The sequence below is a fragment of the Loxodonta africana genome, chromosome 1 (assembly GCF_030014295.1).
Source record: "Loxodonta africana isolate mLoxAfr1 chromosome 1, mLoxAfr1.hap2, whole genome shotgun sequence".
NCBI lineage: Eukaryota > Metazoa > Chordata > Mammalia > Proboscidea > Elephantidae > Loxodonta > Loxodonta africana.
The window spans coordinates 1,751,592-1,769,630 of NC_087342.1; the positions used below are offsets into that span (position 1 = coordinate 1,751,592).

Below are 18,039 nucleotides of genomic sequence, written 5' to 3' on the forward strand. Positions count from 1 at the left end.
GAAAACAGTCGCTGCTTCCCCGTAGTTGTTCGTTCTCCATCTCTGTCACTCAGGTCAACTCTTTAAATCTGTGTTTGTTGTTCAGGATTCGTAGATTGTCATGTATATGATCGATTCACTTGTTTTTCCGAGTCTTTGTTGCAAGAGGATCTGAGGTAGCGTCTACCTAGTCAGCCATCTTGGCCCCCTCTCAGTTCTTTTTTTTAGTAATATTTTATTGTGTTTTCGGTTAAAGTTTACACAGCAAATTATGTTCCCCTTTAACAATTTTTATGTAGCCCTCATGGTGCAGTGGTTGAAGTGATCAACCTTTAACCAAAAGGATGGCGGTTTGAAACCACCAGCGCCTCCTTGGGAGAACGATGTGGCAGTCTGCTTCCATAGAGAGTTATAGCCTTGGAAACCCTATGGGGTCCCCGGGGGTGGGACTTGACTCAATGGCAGTGGGTTTGGTTTGGACCATTTTTATACAAATTGTTCCATACCACTGGTTGCAGTTGTCAGCATTCTCATTATTTCCATTCTGTTCTGTTTCCTTTGATCTAGCTGCCCTTCCCCTTCTTGCCTTCTCACCTTTGCTTTTGGGCAAATGTTGACTGTTTGTTCTCATATAGTTCATTGTTTAAGGGCTTACATTACTCACTGGTGATACTGTTTATTTTATAAGCCAATCTATTATTTGGCCAAAAGGTGACCTGCTGAAATAGCTTCAATTCCACATTCTAAGGTTATCTTAGGGTGGTAGTCTTACGGGTTCCTCTGGTCTCTATCAGTCTAGCCTTTTTTAGAAATTTGAATTTCATTCTAATTTTTCTTCCATTCTATCCAAGAACTTGTATTGTGTCCCTGGTTGGAACAGTCGGTAGTGGTAGCTGGGCACCATCTAGTTCTTCTGGTCTCAGGTTAGAAGAGACTGTGGTTCATGTGGGCTCTTAGTCCCATGGATTAGTTTAGTTTCTTCTTCAAGCCTTCCATTTCCTGCATTCTCTTTTGCTCCATTTGAGTAGAGACCAATAGTTGTATCTTAGGTGGCCACTTGCAAGCTTTTAAGACCCCAGACACCTCTCACCAAACTAGGACGTTGAACATTATTTTTGTGAACTGTTATGCCAGTTGACTAACTTGTCCCCCAAGACTATGGTCCCAAGCCTTTTGACCCAGTAAACCAGTCCCATGAGTTGTTTGGATCTGTCTGGGAAGCCTCTTTAACTGTGCCGTCTGTGTGGTTGTATATATGTGGATATATGTGCAGCACACACAGACGTGTATATACACATGCCTGCAGATACACCTATACGCGCACATGCATTTACTCGCATGTACATTCCTATACACATATATGCATTACTGTCTTCAGTTGTAACTAGAAAACATACAGTATTTTCTTCTTTGGAAAAGGGGTAGCGCTGGAGGAATTAATTTTTTTAAATATCAGCGTATTCACTTTTATGAGGAAAGACTTCTGTTTGGAGGGATTCATGGGTCACTTTCTGCATCTCCTCACTCTCCTTTCGCCTTTACTATTTTTATGACTGAAAAACAAGCGATTAGTCAGAAAATTTAAATTTATAGAAATTCATCTCCCAGAAATATGTGATGGATCCAGGTTTCATTTTTTAATTGATTTTGCAATCATCTTTGCCTTGATCCTCCTTCAGCAGGTCTTTGTTTTTGGACAAGTAAAATTCTAGGCTTACTTAGAACATAAGTATAGTGGATACAATTTACAAATAAGCTGATTTCTGGTTTTTCCATTAGGTCATTGGATACAAGGTTGAACCATTTCATAGATAGAAAATGATCATATGTTGGCAGTTTTGTATGGTTCAGCTTAATACTCATTTATGTCTTAGACCACAAAGTATGTAGTCATCATGTGAGACATGTGGCTTGTGGCAACTGCAGATGTGGCTCCTGAGTCCTTTTTCACTTGACCTTGAATCCAGGATCTTCCTGCCCTGTGTTGTTGAAGCATAGTTACATAACAAACACACAGTGACTACTTCACAGGCTGCGTACGTTGGCTCGTTTCATCTTCACAGCAGCCCCTTTAAGTGGGCATTGTTTTTATTTACCATAAGGAAATTGAGGCACAGGGAGATGAAGAAACTTGGATGTGTCACATAGTTGTAATTGAAAAATCATAGTTAAAATGTGTAAAACTAAGAAATACTTAATTTCCAGTGCTTAAAACTTTGTTTCCTTATAGATGGTATTAACAAAAATTGACAAATGTTCCAAGGGACATCTTTTAAAACAAGTGCTTCAGATCCAGAAATTTGTTGACACTCAGACACAAGGATGTTTTCCTCAGTTATTTCCTGTAAGGTAAGAGGTTAACTGTTTTTATAACTAAGTCCTAGCAGCCTCTGGTCTTAAATTACTCTTTCTTAAGTTAAGGTATCATTTAGAATTCGAGGAGTTTGGAAGACTGTGCACTTGGCCATGAGTTGTTGGTATAGTCCAACAGCACTTTATTTTTTTCTCCCCTATATTCTTTCTTCCTTCTGCTGGTTCTCGTTGGATTTTCTCTGCACTTTATTCTCTTCCTACCTCAGCTTAGCTCAATCCTAGACCATGGCAGAAGTGAAAGCTTTTTGCCTTTTAAAATTAACTAAACAACACCCACAATAAAGATGCTACCACCTTTCTCAATTAAAAAAAAAAGAAGCCCAATACTGGTCGTAAGGGAATTTTCTTTTAAAAGGACCGTATATAAAGAAGAAATACTTCATATATGTTAGAAAGACTGGTCATTATCTGAGCTGGTAACTTTTGAGACACTATGTAATATGGTTTAGTGAGGAAGCGTGGGCCTGTACTTTCCTTGTTTACCTTGGATACAGTTAGTAATTTGTACTGTAGCAGAGGTGTGGCAATTTTCTTACTCTGATTTCTTTGTGAAAGGCACTATGCTAGTTGCTATGAGAACACAAGGAATACAAGTAATAGTTTATTATGTATGAAAACCATCTCCTAATGTCATTTTAGGTTCTGCAATCTAGATCAGACTTCAATTGTTTGGAATCATGAACATGCTTGTCAAAATCAAATCTTCATTCATTCCTACAAAATGCTCCTTCTCCCCTCACTTACATGAAAAAAATCCACCATGTTCCTTGGCCTGCGTCCTTATAAACCAAAACCAAACCCACTGCCATCAAGTCCTTGTGTACAATGGGAAGTCTTAGGGGCAGGGATGAAATCTCAGTTCTCCTTAGAGCCCTCAACATTGTCATATGAAAACAGCTACTGCTTTGAACCTTTGCTATGAAGGAAGTGAGGCTTCAGCTAAAAATGGTAACACAGACAGGAAGGGCAGATCATGGCTTAGCTGCAACGTTTATTCAAAGAAATTGGACGTTTTACTTTACCACAAACTGAACATCAATTAATAGTGTAATGGGGCTGGGGAAAGGATGCCAGTGTTTTCTTGAGCTACATTAATAGAACTAGGGTGTTCAAAACAAGGGAATGATGAAGCAATAGTCCCAGACTGCTGTGGGCTGTGTGCCACTAGACCAGTCAGATCAGACTGTGGCCCTGCATTGAGAAGAACAGTTAGAGCTATCTGAAAACAGTGGCCTTCAGGGAGGGTACAAATACTGAATTCAAACACTTAATGATCCTCACAGTAAACATCTCTATTTCACAGAGAAGGTTACAAGTCAGAGAAGTCAAGTGAATCCCAGAGAGGTATTTGCTGAAACTGAAAGATCATGGTCCTTAGTGTCAGACAGCCATGGTTCCTGGCCTTCAGGAACTCCAGCATTCGCTGTACTGCAGTGACTGTACACAGCAGGAAGTTGGCAGGCTCTGCTCTTCAGCATAACCAAGCCCCCGTCCATCCCTCTAGAAGGGAGTCTGGCCTTTCCACAAAGTGGTTCATATAAAAAATCAAATGTTATTTCCTTCTCTTCCTGTATATTGTTGGTAGGGGAAAGATGGAGGTGTGGGGTAGATACATCTTTACGCCTGTAGGCAAAACCTAAGTGCTAGCCTTATGTCTGCAACTCTTCCCCAGCAGGACAGGGAAGTATAAATGGTATGAAAAATACATAAGTATAATTGTTTCTATGATTTTCTATGTAGTGAAATGCCAAGCAGATAAAAACTAAGAAGAAATTATCTGAGTTGCCAAAAATATAGCAGATGAGTTCAAAGTGCCATATTTAGTGGGCAGACTATCCAGCTTTTCTCTTTTGGACTGTATATGTATAACTTCAGTTTTAATTCAAGAGTCATTATGGGCTGTTTTCAAGCAGGCACTTTGGTCAAAAAGTCTAACATGCTGCACAGTCAAGAAGGGAATTAACAAATAGCAGAAAAGACTTTACCTGCATGTAAAACCATTGTGTATCTGTGCCTGAGAAACCATGTGGTTAGTCTCCATGCCGATGGATGTACGGACGGACAGACATAGTAGAATGGATAAATTATAGATAATGGTAATGGTGATTTATAAAAAACTAAAAAGAATCTAAATTATTAAGGTGATTGCATTTTTGTCACCAAAAAAAGAACAAACTTAAATATTGTATGAGACCACTATTATAAGAACTCAGGAAAAAGTTTAAACACAGAAGAAAATATTCTTTGGTGGTTGCAGGGTGGGGAGGGAGAGAGAGAGGGGTATTCACTGATTAGACAGTAGACAAGCACTATTTTAGGTGAAGGGAAAGACAACACACAATACAGGAGAGGTCAGCACAACTGGACTAAACCAAAAGCAAAGATGTTTCCTGAATACAACCAAACACTTCAAAGGCCAGAGTAGCAGGGGCAGGGGACCGTGGTTTCAGGGGACTTCTAGGTCAATTGGAATAACAAAATGTATCAAGAAAACGTTCTGCATCCCACTTTGGTGAGTGGTGTCTGGGGTCTTAAACACTAGCAAGCGGCTGTCTAAGATGCATGAATTGGTCTCAACCCACTTGGAGCAAAGGAGAATGAAGAACACCAAAGACACAAAGTAATTATGAGCCCAAGAGACAGGAACAGCCACATAAACCAGAAACTACATTAGCCTGAGACCAGAAAAACTAGATGGTGCCCGATCACCACCAATGACTGCCCTGACAAGGAACACAGCAGAGAACCCCTGAGGGAGCAGGAGAGCAGTGCGATGCAGACCTCAAATTCTTATAAAAAGACCAAACTTAATGGTCTGACTGAGACTAGAAGGACCCCAGAGGTCACGGTCCCCAGACCTTCTGTTAGCCCAAGACTGGAACCATTCCCAAATGCAACTCTTCATACAGGGATTGGACTGGACTATAAGATAGAAAATGATACTGGTAGGAGTGAGCTTCTTGGCTCAAGTGGACACATGAGACTATGTGGGCAGCTCCTGTCTGGAGGTGAGATGAGAAGGCAGGGGGGAAGAGGAGCTGGCTGAATGGACACGAAAATAGAGGGTGGAAAGGAGGAGTGTGCTGTCTCATTAGGGGGAGAGCAACTAGGAGTACATAGCAAGGTGTATGTAAATTTTTGCATGAGACTGACTTGTAAACTTTCACTTAAAGCACAATAAAAATAAATAAATTTAAAAAATAACTAAAGAAACCAAGACTTCTAGAACATAGAACACAAAATCCCCCCCATTGCCATTCAGTCAGTTCCAACTCATAGCGACCCTACAGGACAGGGCAGAACTGCCCCACTGGGTTTCCAGAAGAGAAGACAGGAAATTTTTAGACTCATGAAGGAAATGGACAAGATGATGTGTAGGGTCAGATTTTAGAATACTAGAAGAGGCTAGAGAAAGAGCAGGAAGATAGAACAAAGTAAAGGAAATTCTGCTTCATAGATGGAACTTGCATTTGTAAATATATTTTTAAATTTATATTCAGTTCTAATACCTAATACAAGGAAGAAAGTGATTTTTCCTTTTCTTTTCACAGTGCTGTAACCTATTCTGGAATCCATCTGTTGAAATGCTTTATAGCAAATATAACAGGAAACCTTAGGATTGACAACTCCCAGTCTAGCTGAAGATTGAAAAGTCTGCGTCGGCTGGAGTTGACACCTAGAAGAGCTTCAGCGTTGTTTTAAATGCCGTGTAACTTGCAGGATTGCTTCAGCCTTAAAATCTGTGTCTTCCCAAAGAAGGGCGTCTGAGGAAAAAAGTTTATAAATGATTGAATTACGCTGTTCACTAGGGCAGATATTAGCTGTTTTTCCTGTTTAACAAACGCAAAAGCAGCAGCGTACAGAAGTCCGTAAAAGGAAGACTTAACTACTGCTGTGTAGAGAAGGGCTGGCCATGTTCTTTATTGGGCTTTTGTCTTTTAAAGAACGGCTATTATGTATGTATATTTTAGATATTAAAATGGGCTAAGTAAAAGGGCTGCTTGTGTGTTGAAGTAGGGTGATGGATAAATGTTCCTTTGTATGCCTGTAGCTTCTTTCTTGAGTCTTTATTTGAATATTAAAAAAAATTATTCTTGAAAAGTTTCAGTCAGTCCATGTTAGAAATACCAGTAGTTTCTGGCTAGGATCATTCACCTCTGTGGTTAGAACATAGGATTCAGAACGAGAAGACCAGAATTCTATTTCCAGTTCTAATACTTATTAGATGCTGGATCTTGGACAAATTGTGTGATTTCTTGGAGCCTCGTTTGTTGTTGTAACCTTACAAGTGATGAAGATTAAAATGGCATTACATGAGGTAACGTACATGGTATGCCTGACCCAGGCCGTGGTTTTTTCAGTCCCCACATATGCATGCAAAAGCTGGACAATAATAAGGAAGACCAAAGAAGAGTTGAGGCCTTTGAATTATGGTGTTGGCAAAGAATGTAGTGGTTAAAAGCTATGGCTGCTAACCAAAAGGTCGGCAGTTGGAATCCACTGGGTGCCCCTTGGAAACTGGGGCAGTTCTACTGTGTCCTATAGGGTCGCTAGGAGTGGGAATTGACTTGATCACAACAGGTTTGGGGTTTGTTTTTTTTTTTTTGTAGTTATGGACTGCCAGAAGAACGAACAAATCTGTCTTGGAAGAAGTACAGCCAGAATGTTTTTTAGACGTGACAATGGCAAGATTTCATCTCATATACTTTGGACATGTTAGGAGGGACCAGTCCGTGGAGAAGGACGTCATGCTTGATAAAGTAGACAGCAAAAAAGAGGAAGATCCTCAAAGAGATGGACAGACACAGTGGCTACAACAGTGGGCTCAAACATAGCAGTGATCGTGAGGATGGCACAGGACCCGGCGGTGTTTCCTTCTGTCCTACGTAGGGGTCACTATTGGTCGGAACTGACTCTCCACAGCACCTAAGTACAGCAACAATACATATGAAGAGGACATCTGCACATTTGTAAAGCAAAGACAACCGAGGGATACAGCAGCATCCACGGGTAAATTTGTCACCAAAAAAAAAAAAATCCTGTCATGCAGGAAGTAGCATGTTCTCCAGTGAAAGGCAAGACAAAAACAGCTTTAAGTGGCAAAACTGTGATTTGCGAAAGGCAAAAGAAAGTAGTGTGACAATTTAGAACTGGTTTGTTAAAGATTCAGAATAGAAAGAGAAAGCCGTACCTTGAGCTGAAGTTAATGGACTTATCACAGAAGTGGTTTAACTTTTCAAAGTGAGGCTGAATGTTAAAGGTAATAGCTATAGAAAACCTGTTGCCATAAGTCAATGCCAACACATAGGGACCCTGTAGGACACAGTAGAACTGCCCTCTAGCTATATAAAAAAAAAAAAACTAGATTAAAAAAATTGCTGTAAAACCCCCCTATGACTTTTTTGAAAGAACTCAATTCTGAATATATTTTCAGTTGTTTAAAAGTTGATAGACCTGGTTTATTTTATTCTAACCAGCAGTGTTTTGAGCAGAAGACTTTAGACATGCCTGAAGTAAAATGTATGGTGATAAGTGAATTATGTCGATTATCTCAGAAGCATCTTAATGCCTGCCAGTGCTACGTCACTGCTTATCTTAGCCTTGGCTGCCCTAAAAGCAGAACCTGAGACCAAAGCTTGCGTACAGGTAGTTTATTTGAGAAGTGACTCCAGTGTCGGAGTGAAATGGAAGGAAAACCAATCAAGAATGCATTGAGTTGGCCCCCACTGCAGGCCACTAGTGCTTGATTTTGAGGGACCTTCTGAGGAGCCTTGTGAAGTGCCCATCTGAATTGTCAGGGCAGGGGGAGGGGAGGTGGCCTTACAGTTCTTCCAGGTTGTACACGCTTAAGTGCCAGGAAGTTCCAGCAGTTAAGTCAGAAGCCTAGGGTCAGAGGCAAGGTGTGTTCCCGTACTACTCTGGTTGCCACAGCAGTGGCTTAAGTAAGGCCAAGGGGACAAGTGACACATGGGAGGTTCCATACATCGCTCTTAGAAATTGAGTGCTCGAATGCCACCAGAAAGAGTACAATTGTATTGTTACTCGTTATGATGGTGTTGATTATGATGTGACCCTGACCAGTTATTTCTAATCTCATTTTCTGGATAAGTATATTGGTGTATTTTCAATTTTTAAGTTTTACAACAAATTTCAGTTATTTGGGAAAATTATATAGAATACCACATTCCTTATAAATATGTAAATTATTTTGTAGACATATATGAAGTTTTTACTATTTTTGCCAGAATTGTAAGGAGTAGGAGATAGAAAATGGAGGATGATGAAACTTACTCCAAAGGAGCATTAATGAAGTAGGGAAAATGCTGATAGTCCAGTCCAGGTTTTATAGTTCCACCTCCTCAGACAACTCCCTGAACCAGTTGGATATTTCAAATAAGGGTACACATTATCTCCCAAGTCCCATTCAGCTATAAAAGCTGATTCTGGAACAATGCCACTTCAGGTGAGGAAACCCAAGCCCAGGGAAACTGACGAGCTCAGTGGAGTCATGCAAATAGAAGAAAAGCAAGACTGGACCCTAAATCTAGCTCCTAACACGAAAAACCCATTGCCGTCAAGTCGATTCCAACTCCTAGCGACCCTGTAGGACAGAGCAGAACTGCCCCGTCGAGTTTCCAAGGAGTGCCTGGCGGATTTGAACTGCTGACCTTTTGGTTGGCAGCCGGAGCACTTAGCCACTACACCATCATCTCCAATCTAGCTCCTAAAAACTAGGGAACATATTTTTAACCATATCTTCTGAATCAAAAATTGGGACAGAGTCTTAAAAAATGGGGTACTTAAGGGGAGTGGGTACATGAGAATAAACAACTCCCAGGAAATAAACCAGGTCCTAGAGTCAACAACCAGTTCTCTTAACTAAGTCACCTTCATTTTCCAATGGCAGTTTCTAGGCTTAACCATGAGTAACATCTTGGTTTTCTTCACACTTCTTTAAGGTACAAATTAATTACTACCACTTGATAGGAAGCCAGGAAGAATATAAACAGTGAAAAATAGCTAGAGGTTAAAACACTGAATTAAATAGGATGTTGGACAAGGTTTCAAGAAAGTACACAGACCAGTGTTTATCTAACTGGACCGTGGGCCACAGGCATCAAAATCTCTTGGGCTCCTTGTTAAAAATGCAGACTTGGGGCCCCACCCCAACCCATCTTTATCAATCTCATGGTGGGGCAGGGATTCTGCATTTTTCAACAACACTCCAGGTGATTCTTAAGACAGCCTAAAGTTTTGAGAAACTGGTACAGCCAAGTGGGAAAATGTACAGCAGCCAGACGGGGAAAGGACCAGGCCACCCAAAAGAACAGAAAGGAAATACAGAAAATGACAGGAGGGCCAGGAAAAGACGGCTGTAGTATATACTATGGCACTTTTTTTTTCTGTAAATCTATAACAATTTATAAAACCTGAGGGTATAACAACTACTTACCAAATCGAAGGTTATTAACCTAATTCTAGTAAGCTGCAACATTTGAAAGAAACCTCAAATTTCACATCATTACAAATGATTGTAAATTTATATATTTGGCTCATTCTTGGGTCTATTTTGTGTCTGTTGGCTTTTTCATTTTACTTTCTTAGTCATCTGGTGCTGCTATCACAACACAAGTGGATGGCTTTAACAAACAAAAATTTATTTTTTCACAGTTTAGGAGGCTAGCAGTCCGAATTCAGGGCGCCAATTCCAGGGGAAGGCTTTCTCTGGCAGCTCTGGGGAGGTCCTTTTCTCTTCAGCCTCTGTCCCTGGGCTCCTTGGCGATCTTCATGTGGCGTGGCGTCCATCTTACCCAGCTCTGTGCTTTTATATCTCAAAAGAGATGCAAGACACACCCTGCACCGATGCTGTCACATTCTCAAGCATGTAACAACACCCATTCTCAAATGGGCTTCTAAGCACAGGTGTGAGCGTTGGGATTTACAACACATTTTCAGTGGACACAATTCAGTCCACAACACTGGCCTACTCCTGCGTTGTTATCCTGTTATATTTCATGTACAGCCTATAAGCACCCAAATAAAACAGTAAAAACCTTTTGGAGGACTTCAGAAGCATTATAATGTGGACCCATGAGATAACATGAACAAATGAAGTAATGGTTGTGACCAATTAGTGGCAAAACAATCCCTTTGACTATCAATTCTAACCTATACGAGCAAGACAACACAACCATCAGAAGTAAGAAACGGTATGCTGAGAGGGACCTACTCGTGACAGAGCCAGTAAGGCAACCGACCTTTCAGGGGCTTTCTAAATGCTCCCCAGTTCTACCCCAACCCCACGTCCATCAAGGAACCCAGTCAGGTTTTGCAAACCTAATTATTACAACTGTTAATTCCCTGATTAATCATAAAATTGTCTAGTTTTTCAGGCACATACCAGCCTCAGTCAAGGAATTATATCCAATTCTCAAGGGCAGGCTGAGGCAGATTTTTCATCTTAACCCCTGGCTCCTCGCTGGAGCCAAATAAATGTTTGTTAAATGACACAAAGATACTGTATGTGTTCACTGAACGGAAAACTCCTGTGCAGTGTGGCACTAAAGCAGCGATTCTTGCCGTCCAGGTGGTACTTCCAGGTAGCAGCAGCTCCACTTAGAACAGCAGAGCCCTGGACCAGCTTGTTGATCACTTAAAAGCGATGAACGTCTAAACTCCCATTAAAGCAAAAATGTCATCAATGTCATCTCTCTCCTTAAGAGTTCCTGGTGGACTCTGTTCGTTTGTTTGAGTCACTGTCCCTGAACCAGGTTCATTTTCATTGCTTCCTGTGAGATTGCCATGGTTTTGTTCCTCCTTGGTTCTTAGGACAGGGTGGGAAGCTCTGCTACTTAAGTGCTGCTTACGGCGAGGGTGGAGACGAGCTCCCCCAACTGTGAGGTGAGAGAGTTCTCCCTCAGCGCTGGTACCTGCAGCACCCTTCTGCATCCTCCCTTGAGGGAGCTGGTGAGTTTCCTTTGAAAGGGTTGACGGCAGCATTCTCTGCGGTTTCCTTTGTCTCGGTAGAAATGTATTCTGTGACCTTCTTTGTCTCAGACGAGGCTTTGAAGTTCTGTTACCTGAGCCACCAAGAATGCAGTTGCAAACAGATGTTTTTATGCACTCTAATTTCTTTGGCAAGCTTTAAAGGACAGAGACAAAGGAAAAACGTGAGCTTGTTAAGATGCAGAACAACATTCTCAATCACTTTTCTAGCTTTAGCAACTGCAACTGCCAACTAAATACAAAAGAAAGTCCACAACTTGTTTGCAAGTCCCACGCCTACGTACAGCACTCGGCCGTGTGGGTCGTAACCCGCGCCTGCGTACGGCACTCGGCCGTGTGGGTCGTAACCCGCGCCTACGTACGGCACTCGGCCGTGTGGGTCGTAACCCGCGCCTACGCACGGCACTCGGCCGTGTGGGTCGTAACCCGCGCCTACGCACGGCACTCGGCCGTGTGGGTCGTAACCCGCGCCTACGCACGGCACTCGGCCGTGTGGGTCGTAACCCGCGCCTACGCACGGCACTCGGCCGTGTGGGTCGTAACCCGCGCCTACGCACGGCACTCGGCCGTGTGGGTCGTAACCCGCGCCTACGCACGGCACTCGGCCGTGTGGGTCGTAACCCGCGCCTACGCACGGCACTCGGCCGTGTGGGTCGTAACCCGCGCCTACGCACGGCACTCGGCCGTGTGGGTCGTAACCCGCGCCTACGCACGGCACTCGGCCGTGTGGGTCGTAACCCGCGCCTACGCACGGCACTCGGCCGTGTGGGTCGTAACCCGCGCCTACGCACGGCACTCGGCCGTGTGGGTCGTAACCCGCGCCTACGCACGGCACTCGGCCGTGTGGGTCGTAACCCGCGCCTACGCACGGCACTCGGCCGTGTGGGTCGTAACCCGCGCCTACGCACGGCACTCGGCCGTGTGGGTCGTAACCCGCGCCTACGCACGGCACTCGGCCGTGTGGGTCGTAACCCGCGCCTACGCACGGCACTCGGCCGTGTGGGTCGTAACCCGCGCCTACGCACGGCACTCGGCCGTGTGGGTCGTAACCCGCGCCTACGCACGGCACTCGGCCGTGTGGGTCGTAACCCGCGCCTACGCACGGCACTCGGCCGTGTGGGTCGTAACCCGCGCCTACGCACGGCACTCGGCCGTGTGGGTCGTAACCCGCGCCTACGCACGGCACTCGGCCGTGTGGGTCGTAACCCGCGCCTACGCACGGCACTCGGCCGTGTGGGTCGTAACCCGCGCCTACGCACGGCACTCGGCCGTGTGGGTCGTAACCCGCGCCTACGCACGGCACTCGGCCGTGTGGGTCGTAACCCGCGCCTACGCACGGCACTCGGCCGTGTGGGTCGTAACCCGCGCCTACGCACGGCACTCGGCCGTGTGGGTCGTAACCCGCGCCTACGCACGGCACTCGGCCGTGTGGGTCGTAACCCGCGCCTACGCACGGCACTCGGCCGTGTGGGTCGTAACCCGCGCCTACGCACGGCACTCGGCCGTGTGGGTCGTAACCCGCGCCTACGCACGGCACTCGGCCGTGTGGGTCGTAACCCGCGCCTACGCACGGCACTCGGCCGTGTGGGTCGTAACCCGCGCCTACGCACGGCACTCGGCCGTGTGGGTCGTAACCCGCGCCTACGCACGGCACTCGGCCGTGTGGGTCGTAACCCGCGCCTACGCACGGCACTCGGCCGTGTGGGTCGTAACCCGCGCCTACGCACGGCACTCGGCCGTGTGGGTCGTAACCCGCGCCTACGCACGGCACTCGGCCGTGTGGGTCGTAACCCGCGCCTACGCACGGCACTCGGCCGTGTGGGTCGTAACCCGCGCCTACGCACGGCACTCGGCCGTGTGGGTCGTAACCCGCGCCTACGCACGGCACTCGGCCGTGTGGGTCGTAACCCGCGCCTACGCACGGCACTCGGCCGTGTGGGTCGTAACCCGCGCCTACGCACGGCACTCGGCCGTGTGGGTCGTAACCCGCGCCTACGCACGGCACTCGGCCGTGTGGGTCGTAACCCGCGCCTACGCACGGCACTCGGCCGTGTGGGTCGTAACCCGCGCCTACGCACGGCACTCGGCCGTGTGGGTCGTAACCCGCGCCTACGCACGGCACTCGGCCGTGTGGGTCGTAACCCGCGCCTACGCACGGCACTCGGCCGTGTGGGTCGTAACCCGCGCCTACGCACGGCACTCGGCCGTGTGGGTCGTAACCCGCGCCTACGCACGGCACTCGGCCGTGTGGGTCGTAACCCGCGCCTACGCACGGCACTCGGCCGTGTGGGTCGTAACCCGCGCCTACGCACGGCACTCGGCCGTGTGGGTCGTAACCCGCGCCTACGCACGGCACTCGGCCGTGTGGGTCGTAACCCGCGCCTACGCACGGCACTCGGCCGTGTGGGTCGTAACCCGCGCCTACGCACGGCACTCGGCCGTGTGGGTCGTAACCCGCGCCTACGCACGGCACTCGGCCGTGTGGGTCGTAACCCGCGCCTACGCACGGCACTCGGCCGTGTGGGTCGTAACCCGCGCCTACGCACGGCACTCGGCCGTGTGGGTCGTAACCCGCGCCTACGCACGGCACTCGGCCGTGTGGGTCGTAACCCGCGCCTACGCACGGCACTCGGCCGTGTGGGTCGTAACCCGCGCCTACGCACGGCACTCGGCCGTGTGGGTCGTAACCCGCGCCTACGCACGGCACTCGGCCGTGTGGGTCGTAACCCGCGCCTACGCACGGCACTCGGCCGTGTGGGTCGTAACCCGCGCCTACGCACGGCACTCGGCCGTGTGGGTCGTAACCCGCGCCTACGCACGGCACTCGGCCGTGTGGGTCGTAACCCGCGCCTACGCACGGCACTCGGCCGTGTGGGTCGTAACCCGCGCCTACGCACGGCACTCGGCCGTGTGGGTCGTAACCCGCGCCTACGCACGGCACTCGGCCGTGTGGGTCGTAACCCGCGCCTACGCACGGCACTCGGCCGTGTGGGTCGTAACCCGCGCCTACGCACGGCACTCGGCCGTGTGGGTCGTAACCCGCGCCTACGCACGGCACTCGGCCGTGTGGGTCGTAACCCGCGCCTACGCACGGCACTCGGCCGTGTGGGTCGTAACCCGCGCCTACGCACGGCACTCGGCCGTGTGGGTCGTAACCCGCGCCTACGCACGGCACTCGGCCGTGTGGGTCGTAACCCGCGCCTACGCACGGCACTCGGCCGTGTGGGTCGTAACCCGCGCCTACGCACGGCACTCGGCCGTGTGGGTCGTAACCCGCGCCTACGCACGGCACTCGGCCGTGTGGGTCGTAACCCGCGCCTACGCACGGCACTCGGCCGTGTGGGTCGTAACCCGCGCCTACGCACGGCACTCGGCCGTGTGGGTCGTAACCCGCGCCTACGCACGGCACTCGGCCGTGTGGGTCGTAACCCGCGCCTACGCACGGCACTCGGCCGTGTGGGTCGTAACCCGCGCCTACGCACGGCACTCGGCCGTGTGGGTCGTAACCCGCGCCTACGCACGGCACTCGGCCGTGTGGGTCGTAACCCGCGCCTACGCACGGCACTCGGCCGTGTGGGTCGTAACCCGCGCCTACGCACGGCACTCGGCCGTGTGGGTCGTAACCCGCGCCTACGCACGGCACTCGGCCGTGTGGGTCGTAACCCGCGCCTACGCACGGCACTCGGCCGTGTGGGTCGTAACCCGCGCCTACGCACGGCACTCGGCCGTGTGGGTCGTAACCCGCGCCTACGCACGGCACTCGGCCGTGTGGGTCGTAACCCGCGCCTACGCACGGCACTCGGCCGTGTGGGTCGTAACCCGCGCCTACGCACGGCACTCGGCCGTGTGGGTCGTAACCCGCGCCTACGCACGGCACTCGGCCGTGTGGGTCGTAACCCGCGCCTACGCACGGCACTCGGCCGTGTGGGTCGTAACCCGCGCCTACGCACGGCACTCGGCCGTGTGGGTCGTAACCCGCGCCTACGCACGGCACTCGGCCGTGTGGGTCGTAACCCGCGCCTACGCACGGCACTCGGCCGTGTGGGTCGTAACCCGCGCCTACGCACGGCACTCGGCCGTGTGGGTCGTAACCCGCGCCTACGCACGGCACTCGGCCGTGTGGGTCGTAACCCGCGCCTACGCACGGCACTCGGCCGTGTGGGTCGTAACCCGCGCCTACGCACGGCACTCGGCCGTGTGGGTCGTAACCCGCGCCTACGCACGGCACTCGGCCGTGTGGGTCGTAACCCGCGCCTACGCACGGCACTCGGCCGTGTGGGTCGTAACCCGCGCCTACGCACGGCACTCGGCCGTGTGGGTCGTAACCCGCGCCTACGCACGGCACTCGGCCGTGTGGGTCGTAACCCGCGCCTACGCACGGCACTCGGCCGTGTGGGTCGTAACCCGCGCCTACGCACGGCACTCGGCTGTGTGGGTCGTAACCCGCGCCTACGCACGGCACTCGGCCGTGTGGGTCGTAACCCGCGCCTACGCACGGCACTCGGCTGTGTGGGTCGTAACCCGCGCCTACGCACGGCACTCGGCTGTGTGGGTCGTAACCCGCGCCTACGCACGGCACTCGGCTGTGTGGGTCGTAACCCGCGCCTACGCACGGCACTCGGCTGTGTGGGTCGTAACCCGCGCCTACGCACGGCACTCGGCTGTGTGGGTCGTAACCCGCGCCTACGCACGGCACTCGGCTGTGTGGGTCGTAACCCGCGCCTACGCACGGCACTCGGCTGTGTGGGTCGTAACCCGCGCCTACGCACGGCACTCGGCTGTGTGGGTCGTAACCCGCGCCTACGCACGGCACTCGGCTGTGTGGGTCGTAACCCGCGCCTACGCACGGCACTCGGCTGTGTGGGTCGTAACCCGCGCCTACGCACGGCACTCGGCTGTGTGGGTCGTAACCCGCGCCTACGTACGGCACTCGGCTGTGTGGGTCGTAACCCGCGCCTACGTACGGCACTCGGCTGTGTGGGTCGTAACCCGCGCCTACGTACGGCACTCGGCTGTGTGGGTCGTAACCCGCGCCTACGTACGGCACTCGGCTGTGTGGGTCGTAACCCGCGCCTACGTACGGCACTCGGCTGTGTGGGTCGTAACCCGCGCCTACGTACGGCACTCGGCTGTGTGGGTCGTAACCCGCGCCTACGTACGGCACTCGGCTGTGTGGGTCGTAACCCGCGCCTACGTACGGCACTCGGCTGTGTGGGTCGTAACCCGCGCCTACGTACGGCACTCGGCTGTGTGGGTCGTAACCCGCGCCTACGTACGGCACTCGGCTGTGTGGGTCGTAACCCGCGCCTACGTACGGCACTCGGCTGTGTGGGTCGTAACCCGCGCCTACGCACGGCACTCGGCTGTGTGGGTCGTAACCCGCGCCTACGCACGGCACTCGGCTGTGTGGGTCGTAACCCGCGCCTACGCACGGCACTCGGCTGTGTGGGTCGTAACCCGCGCCTACGCACGGCACTCGGCTGTGTGGGTCGTAACCCGCGCCTACGCACGGCACTCGGCTGTGTGGGTCGTAACCCGCGCCTACGCACGGCACTCGGCTGTGTGGGTCGTAACCCGCGCCTACGCACGGCACTCGGCTGTGTGGGTCGTAACCCGCGCCTACGCACGGCACTCGGCTGTGTGGGTCGTAACCCGCGCCTACGCACGGCACTCGGCTGTGTGGGTCGTAACCCGCGCCTACGCACGGCACTCGGCTGTGTGGGTCGTAACCCGCGCCTACGCACGGCACTCGGCTGTGTGGGTCGTAACCCGCGCCTACGCACGGCACTCGGCTGTGTGGGTCGTAACCCGCGCCTACGCACGGCACTCGGCTGTGTGGGTCGTAACCCGCGCCTACGCACGGCACTCGGCTGTGTGGGTCGTAACCCGCGCCTACGCACGGCACTCGGCTGTGTGGGTCGTAACCCGCGCCTACGCACGGCACTCGGCTGTGTGGGTCGTAACCCGCGCCTACGCACGGCACTCGGCTGTGTGGGTCGTAACCCGCGCCTACGCACGGCACTCGGCTGTGTGGGTCGTAACCCGCGCCTACGCACGGCACTCGGCTGTGTGGGTCGTAACCCGCGCCTACGCACGGCACTCGGCTGTGTGGGTCGTAACCCGCGCCTACGCACGGCACTCGGCTGTGTGGGTCGTAACCCGCGCCTACGCACGGCACTCGGCTGTGTGGGTCGTAACCCGCGCCTACGCACGGCACTCGGCTGTGTGGGTCGTAACCCGCGCCTACGCACGGCACTCGGCTGTGTGGGTCGTAACCCGCGCCTACGCACGGCACTCGGCTGTGTGGGTCGTAACCCGCGCCTACGCACGGCACTCGGCTGTGTGGGTCGTAACCCGCGCCTACGCACGGCACTCGGCTGTGTGGGTCGTAACCCGCGCCTACGCACGGCACTCGGCTGTGTGGGTCGTAACCCGCGCCTACGCACGGCACTCGGCTGTGTGGGTCGTAACCCGCGCCTACGCACGGCACTCGGCTGTGTGGGTCGTAACCCGCGCCTACGCACGGCACTCGGCTGTGTGGGTCGTAACCCGCGCCTACGCACGGCACTCGGCTGTGTGGGTCGTAACCCGCGCCTACGCACGGCACTCGGCTGTGTGGGTCGTAACCCGCGCCTACGCACGGCACTCGGCTGTGTGGGTCGTAACCCGCGCCTACGCACG

At 51.6% G+C, this 18,039-nt stretch overlaps 2 protein-coding genes across 10 annotated transcripts in view; one reads left to right on the forward strand and one right to left on the reverse strand.

Moving 5' to 3' along the window:
* The window catches only part of GTPBP8 (GTP binding protein 8 (putative)), a 30,945-nt gene extending 23,758 nt beyond the window's left edge, over nucleotides 1–7,187 (forward strand). For 3 of the 7 annotated variants that reach the window (XM_064280181.1, XM_023551806.2, XM_010592954.3), the window contains one exon: nucleotides 5,904–6,453. Coding sequence is in view for 3 of the 7 variants with exons in the window: in XM_010592954.3 (XP_010591256.1) it covers nucleotides 5,904–5,969 (66 nt within the window). In the remaining 4 variants the exon portion in view is untranslated. Of the gene's footprint in view, nucleotides 1–2,209; nucleotides 2,329–5,903; nucleotides 6,454–6,962 lie in introns of those variants that run through there. The other 4 variants (XM_023551805.2, XM_064280129.1, XM_064279811.1 and 1 more) reach the window with 3 other exon arrangements.
* The window catches only part of NEPRO (nucleolus and neural progenitor protein), a 29,102-nt gene continuing 17,995 nt past the window's right edge, over nucleotides 6,933–18,039 (reverse strand). For 2 of the 3 annotated variants that reach the window (XM_064279753.1, XM_010592952.3), the window contains exon 9: nucleotides 6,933–11,494. In XM_064279753.1, the coding sequence (XP_064135823.1) occupies nucleotides 11,023–11,494 (472 nt within the window). In that variant the 3' untranslated portion in view covers nucleotides 6,933–11,022. The remainder of the gene's footprint in view (nucleotides 11,495–18,039) is intronic. The other variant, XM_064279787.1, reaches the window with a different exon arrangement.